The sequence below is a fragment of the Falco rusticolus genome, chromosome 16 (assembly GCF_015220075.1).
Source record: "Falco rusticolus isolate bFalRus1 chromosome 16, bFalRus1.pri, whole genome shotgun sequence".
Taxonomy (NCBI): Eukaryota; Metazoa; Chordata; class Aves; order Falconiformes; family Falconidae; genus Falco; species Falco rusticolus.
The window spans coordinates 6,413,569-6,432,291 of NC_051202.1; the positions used below are offsets into that span (position 1 = coordinate 6,413,569).

The 18,723-nt window shown below is 45.9% G+C and overlaps 1 protein-coding gene across 8 annotated transcripts in view; it reads left to right on the top strand.

Annotated features, from left to right (window-relative positions):
* The window catches only part of NCAM1 (neural cell adhesion molecule 1), a 143,361-nt gene that overhangs the window by 74,077 nt on the left and 50,561 nt on the right, over positions 1-18,723 (top strand). For all 8 annotated transcript variants that reach the window (XM_037409809.1, XM_037409810.1, XM_037409811.1 and 5 more), the window contains exons 2-8: positions 6,081-6,155; positions 7,652-7,870; positions 8,608-8,751; positions 9,633-9,770; positions 10,274-10,391; positions 11,789-11,958; positions 12,805-12,947. In XM_037409809.1, coding sequence (XP_037265706.1) covers positions 6,081-6,155; positions 7,652-7,870; positions 8,608-8,751; positions 9,633-9,770; positions 10,274-10,391; positions 11,789-11,958; positions 12,805-12,947 — 1,007 coding nt within the window. The remainder of the gene's footprint in view (positions 1-6,080; positions 6,156-7,651; positions 7,871-8,607; positions 8,752-9,632; positions 9,771-10,273; positions 10,392-11,788; positions 11,959-12,804; positions 12,948-18,723) is intronic.

Genomic DNA, 18,723 nt, shown 5'->3' on the forward strand with positions numbered 1-18,723 from the left:
GAATGTCTGCTATGCCCAGCCCTCTGTTTAGAGGGCACTGGAAGTACCGGGTGCCCGTTTGGAAGCTGCTGCTGAGGATCCCAGGTTTCTGTTAGCTTGGCACTAAGATGGAAGTGTGGCATTGCGTTGATGCAGAGCACTGTCATGGTATTCGTAGGCATGTTTAAAGCTGGACCTGTGTGTTCTCAGGTATGCCCCATACAGGTGGGCAGAGAATACAGACTCTGCGGAGCGTCCCTGTTGGGTCGAAAGAATTAAAGAGGAAGGTTCCGTGCTTGGGTGGAAGCTCCGCAAGTCACCTGTTGTACAGGACGTGAAAGGAGCAGAACAGGCAAGAGCAGCAGGTACCCTCACAAGCAGAGCGCGCTGTAGTGACTCCAGTCTGCCGTTCCAGCCAGCCTGGCACTGTTACTGATGCTCTGCACTGTTTTCCAAGCCGGCTTAATACTCGAGCACTGCCTGCCAGTGGCTGTCGCCTTGTCACTGTTTAATAGCAGCGTTCTACAAGGCACTGACGTTTTAAAAGACCAAATCGGTGCTTCTGACAGCAGCAGTTTGTTGAATGACGTTATGCAGTTTTTCTGGCGTAAGGTAAATGAAGTGTAAAGGGTGTGGATTCACGTGTGTCAGCTCGCTCTCTCTCTTAGAATAAGCATTTGAGGGGAGGCCTTTTTTTGTTTGTTTTTACAGATTCTCCTTTGAGGGAAGTAAATAAATGCTAGAGGAGAGATGAAAGCAGGGAGAGCATTTTAAAATAGAAATACACAGGCTGTCCCAGCAGTATGATAGTGACCCAGACCACGCACACGTGAACGAAGAACCACTGAGGCACAAGCTTGTAGCATGTTACCTGCCGCACAGCTACGTGTAAATTTGCTAAATTTGCTAAATTTGTCCCGTTTCCTAATGTGCGGTAGATTGCCGAGCTCTGTTGCTTTTCTTCAAACAGTGTGAAGGCAATACTGTGTGTTGCTGAGCCCCTTGAGAAGATGTGCTCGAGGAGCATCCTGGTTGTTTTGTATGCGGCGCAGAGATAACAGGTTTTGAGTGTGATGAGAGAGTCTGTACCGGTGCAGATGGATTGCTAGTAGGGGCACAGTAACGCAGTTACTGTGCTTAGTACAGAGGCGGCAGTCGCATCACTTCTCTGCTTGTGTCTGTTTGCGTGGTGGAACCTGCTCGTGGAGTCTGGTTAGTGGGGAGTGTCTTATCAACGAGAAGATCTCTCAGGTTAGTATTTTCTTGTGAAAGGGATTAACTAGGCCTTAAGCCACCAGTGATGCAGATCCAATGCTGTATGTTTCAGCAGTCTCCTTCACAAGATACACAGCGTGCATCTGACTGGCCTGATCTTCTCACAGCATCTTGTTCCCAGTATTAGATTAAAGAAACTGAAGTGTAGTGTGGATTTGTTAATATTGGTTCACTGGTTCCTACTACTCACGAGGTCACAGTTTCTGTGTTACAGTGATTTCTGGGCTTGAAAAGTGCATTTCCAGTGTTAGTAATAATATCAGGATGTTTTCTCTCTGCCTCCCTCATGTCATGGTTGAAGGGACTGTGCTGACATACAGGGGACTGTTGGTGAGGAATTGCTGCCCCTGTGCATAACCTTTCCAGAAATTCTATTACTTCAGCCAATAATTTAGGCTGTTTTAATGATAATTAATAATTTAGGAGATTTAATGATGACTTTGCAGCTGGTGGAGCAGAGGGAGTGCTGACTGAATGAGGCATAACCAAGGATGTCCTTCCTCCTCTTGTTTCTAAGACTTCAAAATATTTGGCCTTCCTGTGTCCCAGGGGTGATTTCTAGGTTTCATTCTTTTGAAAATGTGCCCGTCACTGAAATACCACTGAAGTGCACAGAAGGAGCAGAGCCCCTGCAAAATGTGAGGGGGAACCTGGATGTTGTTGCTGGGCTCCGATCTCCTGCCTGGCCCTTTTGGCCGTTTACAGTCAGATGTTGTCTGGTTGTGCGATTTCCTCCTGTTCTTTGCTTCTACTGTAGCACAGACAGATAAAAATGATGTAAGGTAGAGCACAGGTGCCGAGTTCTGGGTGACAAAAAGCTCAATGCTTTACACAGAGGCTTTTTTCTCATTTCTAGCTATAACCGAAAGCACCTGAGAATGGAACGAAAGGCATTAATAACCAACCCCAGCCTTGGCCACTGCCTTCCCAGCACGCAGCGACTCTCAGAACTGTAGAAGAGGTCCACTGGTATATTTATATAGTGTAGTATGGCCAAAAAAAAAAAAGAGAGAGAAAGAGGTATGAATTTATATTACATCTCAGTTAGCTCAAAGCCATGTTCTCAGCACCCCGCTGCTCGCTGGCGGTGCTCGGCTGAGCAGAAGGGAGGTTGATGGTTGGTCTAAATGCCCTTCCCTGGGCTACTCTGGTTTTCCAAGGCAGTGCTGTGGCGGAGTTCAATCACAACTTTATTGTGTTCGCAGCTGATAAAAAGTGCAGGGCTCAGAAGAGTCTTGGACAGGCCGAGAGGGGCTGTAATAAGCCATTACTGGGGGGATCAAGGGATGCTTTAATATCCCTTCCTTCTCGAAAGGCTCTTGGCTAGGCGAGGTATACATAACATACGTGCAAATGTTAGCCAGAACTAGAACACCCAGTGCTCGCGAGCTCTGGTTTCAATTGAATCTTGGCTGGGTTGTTTCTGTTTGCTGCTCTATCCCAGTCTTTTGGGGTGAAATCAGCATTTATCAGTATAGCCTGCTAAAATCTGGTGAGAATAAAACTAGGAAAGTGGCACAGATTATTTTGCACTATTATTATCCGTTTTTGGAGCTCCGCTGGCTCAATTTAATTGCTTCCAGTTTACTTACGAAGAGAAACGCTTTGTGAGGATGGTCGTTGGCTGAAGAAATGTGCTCAGAAACCTTATCAGAAAATCCTCCTACTTCTGTCCTTTTTCAGTGGTGGCAGGCAGCGCTCCTGCGTTCTGTGCGCAGCCACGTACTCACGGTCTAAGCCCTGTGCCTGTTCCCCAAGCCCCGTAAGGAGCGTTGCTGTCGGCACGTACAAACAGGTTTTCATTTCTGGAGCAGTGCGTGTTTCTAAAACACTCAGGTGTGTTTGGCAGCTGAAACTAGTGCCTCTGTGGTCTGGAGGTGAAATTAGCTGCTCTGGGAGAAGGATTTTCGTGCCCTACAGCATGAAAACACGGAGGGTGACAGAGGAAGAATTTGCAGTTAAAGTTGCTCAGAAGTGCTCTGGCTGCGTGGGGGAGAGGGGCGGCGCAATGAAGATGATTGTGTTCTGTGAGCTGATGGCTGCAGTTTTGAAATAAAACCTATTCGTTTTGGCCTCTTGAAAGACATACTTGACCTGGACTTGTTAGGTCGCAGAGCTGCTGCAGCATTAAGCTATAGCTGGCAGAAAGCCCGAATCCAATTACATTTTCTGCCTAATGGGTCATAATTTATGCTATGAAGAAGGCAGTGATGTTACTGGGGGAAAAGAGCACTGGGCATGCTTGGATGTGCATTCTGGGAGGCTGGTTGTAAATGAATGTGAAAATGGGGAGGTACGCTTTCCCTTCTCGCTTGTTCGGTACCAATGTAATCTAAATCAGAAGATAAGCAGTCGTACCGCGCTGTATGCAACACGAGCCAGAAATCTGGTTAGCTTGCACCTTGGCTGTCTAACTGGCTTTGCTGTGGTCATTGTTTCCCCTTACTGTATGAAAACAGGATCATTTTCATAAATTCAGCATCTTTGACTTTTCACTTTTGGTTTCTGGTGACACTTCCAAAATGGTATATTCGTTCTCCTTCGTCCGTTAAATGCTAATCTGTCTCACTTCTGTAAGTAAATAAAGAAAAAATATGGGTGGGTTTTTTTTTCAGTAGCAGGACTCCAGATGTAAGCTGTTAAGCTGTGCTTAGGGTATTCGGTTAGGAGAGTTGCCCTACTTCTTGGAGAGCTGCTCAGAGAGGCTGGTTGTTCTTGAAAGCCCAACTTTTAATTTAGGTATCTAAATACAGCTTCAAAACCTGAACTTTACAACTCTGTTGCCAGTGTTGGTTTTTCTTTTTTACTTTCTGAGTGAAGATGAGAAGGCTTTTACAGCAGCAATTTCTGGAGCCCCTGAACTTTAAGAAACATTTAAGTTTTCACCCAGGAGCTCTAAATGTTCTAAATTGTTCTCATTTAGGTGAGACTAAGGATTCTTGGTTCTGTAAATTGAATTTCTAAACAGGAGCCATCACTCACATGCCAAAGCGAAGATCATGAAAGGCAGTTTAATTGATAATTTGAAAACACTCTAAAAAGACCCCATTATTAAAAAGTGCTTGTCTTTTGCTGATGCCCCCAGCTTCTGGAGTGTTCATAGTAGAAACTACTATAATGTCATTCTGGATATTTGCATCACTTGCCCATTGCTGTAGCTGCTGCCCAAAGACGTTAACTGAGTTTGTAAATATTGCCTGTGCTCAAATCTAGTTCCATTGTAATGCAGAAGGATAGATGCTTTAGATAGTACTGCAAAGCAGAAATCTGGTCTGGAGGAACTCGGAGGTCTGGGTTTGAGCCATTTAAGATCTCTTTTTAGTACCTTTGCACTCATTCCTCACAGCAGAGAGCTTCCCAGGAAAAGCACCCCAGAATACAGTTCCAAATGTGAAATTCAAGTGTCGGAAAGCTTTGTAGAAAAACAACAACAAAAACGAGCCTGTAGAAGTAGGCTGTTTAGTCCTCACTGCACTGAATCTAATAAACCTTTAGCCTTTTATTATATTTGGCTCTTCGTACTTGCAGTTCTGTTTGGGATTGAATTACATTAAAGTAGTATAGTTGAGAGAAATGAGATTACCCAGAAATAAAACAGGCTGAATGCAGGAGCTAGAAGGGCAACGTATACTTCATTGAAAAGTACAAGGAAGGTGAGGGTACCTTCAGACAGGACCCATGAGTTGAAGATGTCCAAAGGGAGATGGAAAGTGTCTGAGAATCGTTTTGATTTCTTTCAGCAACAGTATCCTCAAATACTCTCTCCAGAATTATTGTCTAACTTGGATTATTTTTAAATTATTCCTTTTGAGGCTGTGCTGGATCCAGTTGTAGGGAGCGCAGAAGGTACAGTATCTTTCACTGACTCCAGACTCCCTCAATTCCAGACAAGCATGTAATAGATGCTTCACTCAGGTCCATGAAACATCTGCTCCGTCTCTGCTGCCAAAACACCTTCAGTCTCTTACTTAAAAATAAACAAAAAGTCAAGAAAACAACACCTAAACCCCACTAACATAAAAGCCAAAGCACTGGTGATACTCCGCGAGAAGGCAGTGGAAGAGACCAAAGCATTGCTAATATTTTCATCTCCGCAGTAGGGGGGAGTTAGGTGAAACGTGCCTGGATGAACTTGGAAGCAAGTCTCAGCCAGGGCTGTGAAGGCAGAAACACAGACTGTCAGTGGTCCTTGCCAGCACATGCTGGAGGAGGTTTCCTTCCAAATCCAGGTGTGCTCTGTCTGCCATAAACATCTCTGGTTTGCTGGCTGTTTGGGCTGGGTTTCTGACTGGAAGATCAGAGTAGAAGATCAAGGACCCAGAGTATGCCAGTGACTTCCACTCTGCATTTGTGATGGTTGGTAACTGGAGCTTGTCTGTATCTGGTATCACACAGAGAAACAAGAAGTTTCCAAACCAAAGATAATTTATATTTGCTGCCAGGATAGGCCTCTGAGCCAGTTCCTGTTCGAATTCAGGAGTCCTTACGGACTGCTTGATGTTCTGCTGTGCACACTAAGCGTGCTTCCTAGTATTGCAGATCTGAATGCAAATCAGCCCTTTCTGTGTCCTTCTGTGTGTTTTATAAAGGGCTGGAAGCAACTCTGAACAGTTAGCAACTTCTTTTGTGTCCTTAGGGGTCCCCGGTGCTGTACATGCGAATAAATACTGATGAAGCGCAATGCTCATGAAGCCAAGAATGCCTCACCCTGTGCTCATCCATGGGATGAGTAAAGGAGCCACGGGGATTGGAAGGCTGGCAGAGCTTTTTTGGTGAAGACCACTCCTATTGTCTAACCATATTCTGCACGCTCGTTTCTTTTCCAGCCTCTCTACAAGTGGACATTGTTCCAAGCCAGGGGGAGATCAGTGTTGGAGAATCCAAGTTCTTCTTATGTCAAGGTGAGTGATGGCTTGTGGCATCAGGTGTCTATCTGGGTGTGCTGGGAAGGTCAATCAATGTATTAACTTTGGGATAAAAGCTCCAGTGCCAGGTCTAGCTGCAAGATGTCTTGCTCTTTCTTTCTCCTATGCCCTTATGATTTGTAAGACAGAGCAACAAAGGCAACACATGCTGTTTACTGGAAACAGTAAAATCATTCTCCTTTGAGAGCTGGCAGTGGAAGGCAGCTCCAGCAGATGGATTTTAAAATGAAAAAAACAGGTACTGAGGCATCGTCTCTAAGCTTGAGCAACAGCCACAACAATGGCACCTTGCATCGTTCCACGGCTCCTTGATGTATTGAATTTAGAATTAAGGTTCTGCTTTTTCAAATTACTTCTCTAATTGAGTACTAACAGCAGTAATGGCAGTGCTAGGTGACTTGAGAGTTGGTACCTCTGCAACTAAGGATTTAAATGCTGCTGAAACCCTACATCTCCTGTGACGCAATTTACTGTTTGTTCAGGCCACCAACTACCCCAGGCCCTTCTCCCACACAGTGTGCTGCAGCGCTGACACAATCCATGTGCCCTAAAGCAGGTCCTACAATTTTACGGCATTTTCCAAATCAGCATCCCCATGTCTTCTTCAGAGCTTCTCCTGAAAGCAGCTGGCCTGGTTCCTAATGGGAGGACTCAGTATGTTGGAGCACTGACACGATAGTGTTCTGAAGCGTGACAGGTTGCAAATAGGCGCTATGGTGAGCTCTGGGAGCAAAATGCCATGCAAGGACCATACTTCCTCAGGACCATATTGACTGGGACAAGTAATGAGGTCATCTGATCCAGGAGTGCTTAACTGCAGAATAACTTGTTAATGCTAGTGCTTTAATAATGAAAGTATACTCTGAGCAAGTGCTGCTGTGATGATATTTGTAATTGGAAAACCGTGGGATCAATTAAAGCCCCTCCAATAATAGGTATTTGTCCCAAATAACAAAGCCACACTGAGGAATGCAGAGATGGGAGCTGCAAGCGACAGGGTGGAACCACTTAATAACACTTCTGATTAACGCTGGATGCAGCAGGAGGTTTAAGCTGATCAGCGCCAGAACTGCTCTACAGCAGTGTCACCGTTTTGGTATGCACAGTAGCCCAGCCTGCAGATACAGGTATTTATTGAAAACATGATGGAACTGAAGCAGGAAGACATTTCTGGGGCTGATCTGCATAGCGGAGGGACTGGGACATGGGACCTCAGAATGCACAGAAGGCCGGTCTGCGCTAAGATGCGTGTCCCCCTTTAGATTATAAAACCACCCTAATACCATTTTTGCAGGACAGCAGCTGACCATTCACAGTGCTGTGAGAGAGAGTTTTCTTTGCTTGCTTCTCAGGTACAGAAGCCCTTCCCCTGGGTCAGTCTTCCGCATAGTGCTGCTGGTTGTATTTAATTCCCTCGTTGCAGATGTGTTGAGAACTCATTTCAATTTGCTCTTTTCTTTTGTTGTCCCTAGTGGCAGGGGAGGCCAAATACAAAGACATTTCCTGGTTTTCTCCTAATGGTGAGAAGCTGACGCCGAACCAGCAGCGCATCTCAGTGGTGCGAAACGATGACTTCTCCTCCACCCTCACCATCTACAACGCCAACATCGATGATGCTGGCATCTATAAATGTGTTGTCAGTAGCGTGGAGGAGGGAGACTCCGAGGCCACCGTCAATGTGAAAATTTTCCGTAAGAGAGCGTCTCCGAGGCTATTTTTCTGGTCTGCTTTGCACATACACATGAGACACGATTAGGGAGGCAACCGTTTCACCTTCCTAGAAAAGGCTATTTTTAAAGGGGAAGAAGGAGGGTGAAAAGAAAGGGGATGTTGAGAAGATGCAGCCTTCTCCTTGCTTGGTTTTGAGGGGTACGTGGGAGCGGACCTTGGCCTGTCGGGGCATTACCAGCATGTCTGCTGCTTACATTCTTCTGAAAGACAGGAGAGCAAGGGGTAGAAGGAGAAGATTCCAGCACATTGTATATCTGGGAGGAGTCAGCAGAGAGCTCAGCGTTTGCGGATGACAGATGTGCTGTGAGATAAGGCTAGCGTTCAACCAAGAGGATCACGCATTCAGAAGGGTTATAAGCAGCCATCAGCGTGTTGCCCAGCGGAGCCGTGATAGCGGCTTCCTCCCCTTCCTGCCGGGCAGCTGAGCAGTTCCAAGTTCACATCTTCTCTGTGCGGTGTGGACAAACTGGTGGGCTGGGTAGAGTATTGAGTCGGCCCACTGATAAGCCTGGGAGGCAGGGCTGGAAAACGGGCTTGCTGCGGTGCGGTGCAGTGCGTGGCATCATGCACACCCTTATCCTCCCCTCGGGAACAAGAAGAACCCTAGAGAACGTCTCCTCTGGGGTTGCTTTGCTTTCCTCAGCTGGGGAGCACAGCCGAGAAAGCTGCAGTGACTTTCTCCTTCCATTATTTTCAGAAAAGCTGATGTTCAAGAATGCTCCTACTCCGCAGGAATTCAAGGAAGGGGATGATGCTGTGATTGTGTGTGATGTGGTCAGCTCACTGCCTCCTACCATCATCTGGAAACACAAAGGCAGGGATGTTATCCTAAAAAAAGATGGTAAGGCACAGGAGGTGTCTTGGTGCTTGTCCATTCGAGGGGGGTCAAATGTCCATCTCCCACCAGGGCTCAAATTATGCTCATCCAAGATGTTCAGGAGAACAAAACGGTGGTGGTCACAAGGGTAGAGAGAAGCAATTTGTACCCAACACCAGATCTTAGGATGTGAGTTTAGTTACTCAAGGTGCTGTGGTTTGGCAACGGCAGAGCAATAACGTTCCCACAGAAATGCCCATCGGGCTTTGACGCTGTAATAAGCCAAGGAATGCTAGAAAAACTTTTCAGATGAAAGAAATGCCATCAGAGGGAAAAGCTGCACGTTGTGACACTCTCCAGTCTTCCTAAGGAAAAGGGGTTAAAAGCTCCTTGCAAGGATCTTTCCTTTTCTTTGAAAATACTCCAGCTGTCATGCCCAGAGGGGCTTTTTACTGGCAGAGGGGGCTCCAGACCCCTGACTCCAGCGGAGCATTGGTGCCTCAGCTGGGTTTCCCACATCTGCTTGTTGCAGGCACAAGGCAACCGTAGTAAGACTCAAACTCTGCCACCCTTGGGCAAGAGGGGCAAGTTTCAGTTTGCTTCTTGTCTGATAGTAATTAAATATAAACCTGTTTGTGTGTGTATATTTTTTGGTTTATCTCTCGGTGTGTACTTGCAGTATAAAGCACCCGAGCAGTTTGCCTGCTAAGCCACATCAGGCTTTTTTCTTGGCCGTGTCGGATCCAGTTACAGCAGCGTCTCCATTAAATGATGGAAAGGGAAATTTTGTTGCGCTAAGCCTTGTCTCAACCCAGAAGGGACGAGGAGTGGAGAAGAACCTGTTACCTGCAGTGAGCTTTCCTGAGGATCCTTTGATGAACCTTCCTTTTGTTTTTTTTTTCTAGTTCGATTTATAGTCCTGTCCAACAACTACCTGCAGATTCGGGGAATCAAAAAAACGGATGAAGGGATATACCGCTGCGAGGGCCGGATCCTGGCTCGTGGAGAGATCAACTTCAAAGACATTCAGGTCATCGTCAACGGTGAGCAGCTTAGGCTGAGGCTAGTACAGGGGCAGGGTATGTAGCACCTGCACTCCAGGCTGCTGATGGAAATGTTTCTTTAGATTCACACTCACAATCCACCATCAGCTTGCTAATTTTTCTCTGCTGTGTCAAATAAAAATGTCCATGAAATTGACTGAGTGTTTATCAGATGTTTATAGGAGAGTCTCATGTCAAGAGAAACCTTAAGTGTCTCATGACTTCGAGTGAGGTATTGATCTCGTTGGGACTTGCAAGTGGTTTTGTCCACAATACTGATTTTCTGCGTCTCCCCACCCCCTGCCCTGCCTTCCCTGAGCCGATTGCTTTGGAGAGCTCATACATCAAACCTGCTGGTGGAAACCTGCGGGTGATGACAGAAGGGTTTGAATTACTCGTGACACCTGTGTGTATTGCAGAGATTTACAGTGAGCCTTTCAGGGCTCGCTCTCACTCACATCTTCCCTCCTTTCTAACTTGAATGTGGATTCCTTCTCTTCTAGTACCTCCTTCTGTGCGCGCCAGACAGAGCACTATGAATGCCACCGCCAACCTCAGCCAGTCTGTCACCTTAGCGTGTGATGCTGATGGCTTTCCTGAGCCAACCATGACGTGGACAAAGTAAGATGCTGTGTGCAATGTCCTGATTGCGTGTGAGCATGGATGTTTTCACCAAGGCCTGGAAAACCAGGCTGGAGGGAAAGCAGCGTTTTAACTGGAGTAAGATTAATTCATTTTTCTCACAGGAGAAAGATTGGCCTCATAATGGAATTGCAGTTCGCTTCTGTTGTGGGTTAACCCCAGTAGGCAGCGAAGTACCACACAGCCACTCGCTACATGTCCCTCAAGTGGGATAGGGAAGAGAATCAGAAGGGTAAAATCCAAAAACTCACTGGTTGCAGTGAAGACAGTTTAGAATAAATTTTTTGAAGAGCTGTGCATGCAAGCAAAACAAAATAAGGAATAAATTTCCTACTTCCCATCAGCAGGCAGGTGTTTAGCCAGGTCAGCTGTCCCCGCTGTATCCCCTCGCAGGCAGGGCAGGGTGAGAGACAAAGCCCATTGTGTGTATACTGTTCAGCAAGAGCTAAAACATCCTTGTGTTATCAATGCTGTTTTGGTCACAGACCCAAAGCATAGCACCATATGAGCTATTGTGAAGAAAATTAACTCTATCCTAGCCAAAACCAGTACCGCTTCCTGGAAAAACCAAGAATAACAGTAAAAATAGCATTTTTTTTTACTGACCCATTGCATCCTTTGTCAAGCTGCAAATAGAGGTGAAGCTTCGTGCTGTCCCGTGGTCAGTTTATCGTCATCTGCACTGGTGGGGAAACTTAGGCAAAAGTGGATGCTGTAACTTGCATTTGTCATGCCAGAAGATCCACATCTAAAGTCTTCCTCTTCATTCCATCGGGTTTAAATTTCACTGTCAGGCAGTGATACAGACTTGAGGTATGCTCTTCTGGAAATCGCCTAGCCTTTGGTGAATGTTACAAGGACAAGCTGTAATGTTGAAAAAGCTGACGACAACTTGGAATACTGCCTTGATATGCAAGGACAGAAGTCACCTTCAGTGGTATTTATAGCTCCTGCATATAGAACCATAGAATGGTTTGGGTTGGAAGGGGCCTTCAAGGGACTTCAAAGATTCCACCCCCCTGTCATGGGCAGGGACACCTTCCGCTAGATCAGGTTGCTCAAAGCTCCATCCAGCCTGTCCTTGAACACTTCCAGGGATGGAGCATCCGCAGCTTCTCTGTGCTATGATGTGTAGGCTACAATGTGTGTCAGGAGGTGAAAGGTTTAGCTGCCAGGAGCCCTGAAGCAGGAGGAATTAGGAATAGATCAAAAATGAAAAATAATAAAAAAAAGATTTGTGGCCCATAGGAGAAGGAAAAGGTGGTGGTCCCCCTCAACCTGAGGAGTGTCAGTGTAGTCACGCCGTTCTAGAATTAACAAATAGCCTCTGATTGCTTCTGCTCCCCAGCACAGCCAGTGTGCTTTGTGCCCTGCAGGGATGGAGAGCCCATAGAAGAGGTCGATGATGAAGAGAAATACAGTTTTAACTACGATGGGTCTGAGCTCATCATCAAGAAGGTGGATAAGAGTGACGAAGCAGAATACGTCTGCATTGCTGAGAACAAGGCTGGCGAGCAGGATGCCACCATTCATCTCAAAGTCTTTGGTAAACATGCTTTTCCCATCCCCCCTTTCCAATCCAGCTGGCTATTGGTAGCTCACTATTTCAAGCTGGAAGTAACCTACTTACCCCAGTTAACTCCTGATGTGGCTTATCCAGAGGTGCTTTGTTCCCAAGTAATGCTGTGCTCCTCTGCCATCACGCTAGACAACACATCTGCGTGTGTGCCTGAAACAGATGCCAACTCCGTTCTGCTGCTTCTCTGACAGAAGAAATTCAGTCCTGTGCAGGCGGTGCTGTAGGATTCACACGCTATTTGAAATATCTTCCAGGCCCAGAGGGCTGGATCCTAATCCAACCAAAGCTGCTATTAAGGAGGGCTTTAGCACTTCAGTGGGACTTTCTATAACCTGGATGGGGAGGTGAACTCCACCCCACCGCTGTATGAATGACCTCAGGCCTGCGGGAGTCAATCGGCAGCTTTCCTACCTTCTGTGAATCTGGAAGTGTTAAGGAATATAATTCTGTCCCATCCCTCTGCAACCACTTGGCAAAGCTGCTTATCAAAAGGCTAATTTGGGGCAGAGAAAGTAGACAGCGAGGTGGAAGACTTAGCTCATAATCCCAGGGACTGATCATTTGTACACTGGTAAATGGGTTCTACTGCAGACATATTCTAGTCCTCTGACGAGCCTCAGCTCTAATCACATGTAGAAGAGATTTTCTAGTTCTGCAAGGAGGTACCCTCTTCTCAAATGTCACTGCTCCCTTCCCCATTTGGCAGTAAAGTTGTGCCGGTTTCTTCCCAGTGCTGCTTGTTTCAAATGTTGCTGTTGACAGGCAAGCTTCATTTTGAGCATCAACTCAATGAAGGTTGCTTTTTCTTTTCAGCAAAACCCAAAATCACCTATGTGGAGAATAAAACAGCCATGGAGCTGGAGGATCAGATAACGCTGACCTGTGAGGCTTCTGGGGACCCAATCCCTTCCATCACTTGGAGAACTTCCACCCGGAACATCAGCAATGAAGAGAAGGTATAACCCTCCCCAAAACTGTGGTCTCAATTTGCTGGGATCAGTGCAGCTTGTACCTGCCTGCCTCTGCTGATCCAGAATGCATGACAGCCGCACGCAGCTGCACATGGAAATCACGGTGATCCCCCTCTCCGTAGTGCGAGCACGTGTGGTCCTGCACAGACTGTCTGCTAAAGGGTCAGAGCCGCAGCTGAAGTAATGCCGTAGGTGTCCTCGTGTCCAGGAGCCATCTCAGTTTATAACAGCTGAGGATATGCTTTTTAATTCCTGCTGGTATCGCTCTGAGTTGGATTAACTTGAAAAGCAGCAGGCCCTCGACGCTTCTCAGAGGAGTGTCCAAAGGGACCTGCAGTTGCAGGAAGCTTGTGAAAGGGTTTGTCTCGCCTGTTTCTAAGCCGAGAGGTGGGAATGAGCACCGATTCCAGTGTTGTCCGTGCTGTCATCAAGATGATGAAATGACCTGGAGGGTGGCAGGTGGAGAGGTGTGGGCTACTATCTTTCAAAGATGCAGTGGACCAAAATGAGCCTGTTAATTCCTTCTTGCCCTTCTGTATTGTATTCTAACACTGCATGTATCAGAAGCACAAAAGCCTGGCTGCCTTTGTGTTCACCTGTTTTGTTGATCATGTCAATACCATTTTCTTCTTAAAAGGCAAAAATAATTAGCAGTTTTTCTTTTTAAAAAAGAACGCTGTTGTTTCCTTATTTCTTTGCCACAATTCCCATTTACTAGATTAGATTAGGATGTGCTGTAATTCTGTAGATATTTCATAATAGTTGCATGGGATGATCAGGAGGCATAGGTTAGAGCCAAAGAAGTTGGAACAACAAAAGTTGGAGTAAGGAGTTGTTGCTTATTAATAATCTTCTAATAACAGGGTGGTCAAGGCTCAGCTAACTGGGACCTACTGGGGGTTCTGACTCAATGTGAAGCTGATAAACTGTGAAGGTCTTAAAGCCACAGAGGTAGCCACTGCCAGCCATCCACACAGCTGCCATTCTGCACTGTGGCCCCCTAAATGAACATTTTTAATTGCTTCTGTAATGTCAGCTCTTCACCGTGTCGTTCATGTGTAACTTACTAGTCGGGGTGCCAGAGTTTTTCAGCCTTAATTCTTTCTTAACACCTTTTGGATTTGAGGGCTAGTGTAAGTCCCTGTAGCGTTTAGAGGGAGATCTCCATTGCCTTCAAAAGTCGTTGGCTTGGGCTCTCGCTGCAGCGTGACAGGGTGAGGTTATTGATGGTTTTGTCTCCGTCTTAGTTCCTCCTACCATCCTCCAAGTGCTCTACTGCTTCTAGCACTGGAGTTTGGATTGCAGCCATGGAAAAGAGCTTTGACAGGGAGAAGAATATAAAATTTGAAATTACACTAAATCAAGTAGAAGTTGGTAGGAGAGCCTGTTTGCCGAGAGTCCCATCTGTCCAGCCCAGTTAAACTAACAAGATCTCAGTGGCAAAACTGCTAACCATTTTTGAGACATTCATATATCCTGCTTGATGCTGTTAAGCTGATGATCAACATTCAGCAAAATGTTAATACTCTAGTAGTTTCTTCTGTAGATGAGGGGGAAGTTAAAGGTTTGAGGTACTACCATATGTCTCATGTACCAGTTCAAACCTTCAGGGCAAAGATTTTTTTATCATGTACCATGCACTTTCTAGGCAGGATTTATTTGTGTGTGTGTGTGTGTTGTTTTTTTTTTTACTTTCTCCCATTCCCTATCTTGTGCTGCAAGGTTAGGTGAATGGTACAGAAGTCCAGTAAATCCTCAGGGCAAAATAGCTCTCATAAACATTCTACTACTTGTATCACCAAATGCGTGTATTCAGTTTACTATCCACTTGCTGTCTCAGGGTAGCACAGGGAAATGGATGCTCTTTGATGTGGGACAAACAATACTATTTTTAAATTATCAAGCCCTACTTTTGAATAAGTTTTAGGTACTTGGAGGCATTTGTCTTGCTATATGTTGTTTACTTTAAAAATCTGGACTGAAGTATGATTACAAAAGGTCTAGAGGTGTCTTAACTCCTGTGAACATCTGGTACTTCAGAAAAACCTACTCAAACCCACAATTAAACAAACAAAAAAACCCCTCTTTGGCTTAAAGGTTTTTTCCCCGCTCAGTCTTTGCCCACGAGCAGAGGTAGTCTGAGGTGTGAACAAGGGGCAGGCAGCGCTATAGCCCAGAAGCCTCAGCCGACAATGTCACAACTGTTTCAGCATTCCCACGCGCTCCTACCTGCTGATACCCCAGCATGCGCAGCAAAAGATCCTCCTCTCTCTGGCTATGCCCACATAACGTGGCGCCCCTTGGTCAAACGATCTTTTGCTTTGGGGATGGTCTGCGAAGGTAAGTGCTTGTGACTGTGCTCGAGCAACATCAGGTGGTTAACAGCTGTATGCCAACACCGCTGAGCAGACCAGACCTCCAGATCCTGGCATGGTAGAAGCTTCATCTTACTAGTAAGCTGGCAGCTTGCATTCTTCTGCCTTGCAGAGAGCGCATGTAAAATGAAAAATACGTATTTTAAAAGATTGCTTATATTTGGTTTACTTCTGTTGTGAGTGTAGGAACATGCTACTTAAGGAGGAACTTTTGCCCCATCAGTCTGAGATTCCTGTCCATTGCTACTGCAGAACATACCAAGAACTAAGGCATCTGGAGAGTCATCAGCATGACGATTTGAAATGGTTTGGCTTTGTCTTTCCGCAAGTATTTACTGCGGTGCCGTTGTAGGGAGGAGGAATGCTTGCTCTTTGAATGATGCCAGATGTAAGGCTGATGCAGCCAGCATGCCATATTGCTCACCACCTTCAGTATGATTCATGCCCTTTTAAGAGACGGTTCTTCTGTTGCTCCCATAGAATCTAACTGAATCAGTAAACACAGTTTCCACCTGTTGTGTGTTGGTCAATACAGGTTTTTTACAGTTGTAGTGCAGGGGTGAGCGTGTTTCCCGTCAGACTTGGAGGAGGCAGTTGCTAACGGCTCTCACACGCGCTTGGAGGAAGCGGTTGCGGAGGCAGTCCCGGGTTTCTTGCCCAGCAGGATAGCTCAGCGTGCGAGGAAGGGGAGCAGCAGCGGGGATGCGGTTAGGCAGGTGTTTGTCACCTTGCCAGGGCTGCCTGCAGGTGTGTCTGTGTCAGGTCTCACTGGGTGCTGCTGCCCGGCCTCCCATGCTGGCTGTCAAGACCTGCGTCACGTTAACCGTTTTCCCTACGGCAAGTCAGAAATAAAGTGGACATTTTCTGACCAGAATAAAGGAATCAAAGAACGGAGGAAGAGATCATCTCTGGTATTCTTCCTCCTTTATCCTAACTACAGTTTAACTTGTGAAGTGGCCTTGTCCACCAGTGCTGTCCCACAAGGTTCCCTGTTCCTAAACTAGGAAAATATGGAAGTATGACTTCTGAATGGATCAGAGTTCGAGGGCCCCCCTTAGCAGGTGACTGGTGTCCTTTAAGAGGTGACTTTTCGGTCACCCCTCTGACAGGTGAATTACACCGCTGCATTAGGCTGCACTGAAAACCATCCAGTGCATCCTTCCACTTATTTTCTGGGTTACTGTTACTGACCAGTAGCCTCTATCGACTCTGTGGTGTTGGCAGCTGAAGCAAATAGAGAAGTTGTTTCAAGTTTAGAAATCTTTAGATGAAAACAACACGATTGAATTCCAGCAAGGTAAGGAGTGCCTCTTTGCTAGGACAGAAGCGTCGGGTTGCCAGTGTTGCAACAGCGTGCTAGGGTGGAATAGCCAGAAGATGAGAGGAACTCGTTCGCTTGCACAGCTCACACTAGGTCAAATTTAGCAGTGAAATAATTAAAAAAAAAAAAAAAAAAAGGAAAAAAAAAAGAAGGTGAAATACAAAATAGAGAAGAGCCAAATATTCTGCTAATGCAAATGAGCATTGTAATACCTTCAGCAAAGATGTGCTGCAGCAGATCTAATGTTTCCAAATTTAACTTAGGTTTAATTTCCTGATGTTTTCTTCTTTTAAGTGGACTATATACCCTGAATACAATGCCCTGTCTTAAATCTGTGTTGTACTTTGTATCTTATGAGAGGTACATGGGAATATCTTTGGATTCAGTGATCCAGGGAGTAAACTACCTTGGCAGTTCCCAGGAACTCTCTTGCAACTGAAGATGTTCCCATTTAACAGCTTGCTTCCAAAGGGAAGACACCAGCATGCATGAGGCAGTTCCCTGCACGGTGCTGACTTGAGTTTGTGTCTCTTTGTTGTTGTGATGAAGGAGAGTTAGTATGAAACTCTCCAGGATGGAGAATATGGTTCTGCCTTTTTTTTTATTCCCCACACCCGTGAACACAATTACAAAGAAACAGCGAACTCTAGGAGCGTGGGGACAGGCTTTTCTCCTCCTTCGGCTTCCTTTAGGTTGACAGGTACTTTTTATCAAAGGATAAAAAGACATCTTTTTTTGTTTGGTTGGTTTTGGTAGGGTTTTTTCGGAGGGGTTTTGTTTGTGTAAGGTTTTTCTGATTTGGTTCTTGGTGTGTTGGGTTTTTTTGAATCCCTCTGTGCTGACACCACAGAGACAGCGTACAGTATTGGAAGGGGACTGGCATGGGTATAAGCGAGGCAGTTCCCTGGCTAACCTGGTTCAGGTACAGGGAATGGTACATCAGAAAGGGCTTGTGCAGAATTCTCACAGCTGCCTCTTCGGCTTCCAGTGAACTTGTGCAAAGCAGGATACATATGCACAGAAAGGATCAGACGATGGGGGTATCCTAGCCCGTGCAGGTGTCGGTGAGCTTCTTTTCAGGTAGCATCACCTCAGACCTCTAGTTACAAGCAAATAACTCGCTTTTATCAAGGATGTTTTAAAATGAGGCTGTCTGTACCATATGTTAATACTTCAGTCTCACAGTGTTCGCTAGAAGCACTGTGGAAGCAATACTGTGCTTTTTTTATTCTCACTTCCTAAGCTTTCATCTCCATTTCTGTAATGTCGCTCTCGTGTACGCTGTTACATCCACACGTCAGCAGTGCTTGTGCCTCACGTTCAATACTGCCATCATGGCTGTGATATTAGCAGGTGATTTTTGACTCCTGAACTGAAACGGATCCAGTTGAAATAGAGACCAGAAGAAAAATATTTGAAAGATAAATCGTAGAGGGGAAACGGAACCCGGCAGCTTTGGTCTTTCTGATCCACAGTGAATATGGTCCACACTGTTGGTGGCTTTCCCTGAGTGGGAAGCGTATGTTTATTGGTGAGGTTTGTGCATGTTTCACTGATGCCTGTTGTTCGGTTGTCCCAAGCCCACTAAGGGTGCCCACATCCCTCAGTAATGAGCTGGACATCAGCAACTGGCAGTACAAGGTTCTGCCCTGCCGTCTCCCGTCCCGGGTGGACGTACTGTTTCCATGCGTGCAGCTCAAGGTCCCCTACTCCTGGCACAGTATGCATGTGAAAACGTGTACAAATGCATGATCACATTAACGACATGAGCCTTAATGTTAATCAGTGTGTGTGGGTGGCTAACAAACCAGTGTCAGAAAACCAGTTCCGTAACTTATCTTTGCAATGTAGTGACCTACATCATGGGAATCACTTCCCCAGTACGCTGGGAACAGGTTTCTAGAAATGGTGAGATGTGGCAAGGGAAATAGTCACTCGATATGTAAAAACAGAGGCAGTCTTCAGTTATCATTAGCTTTCGTTTAATCACTTTAAGACCGATTTCTAGGATATGAAATTTTGAATGCAAATCTAAATTGAGGTTATATTGGGAAATGGAAACTGT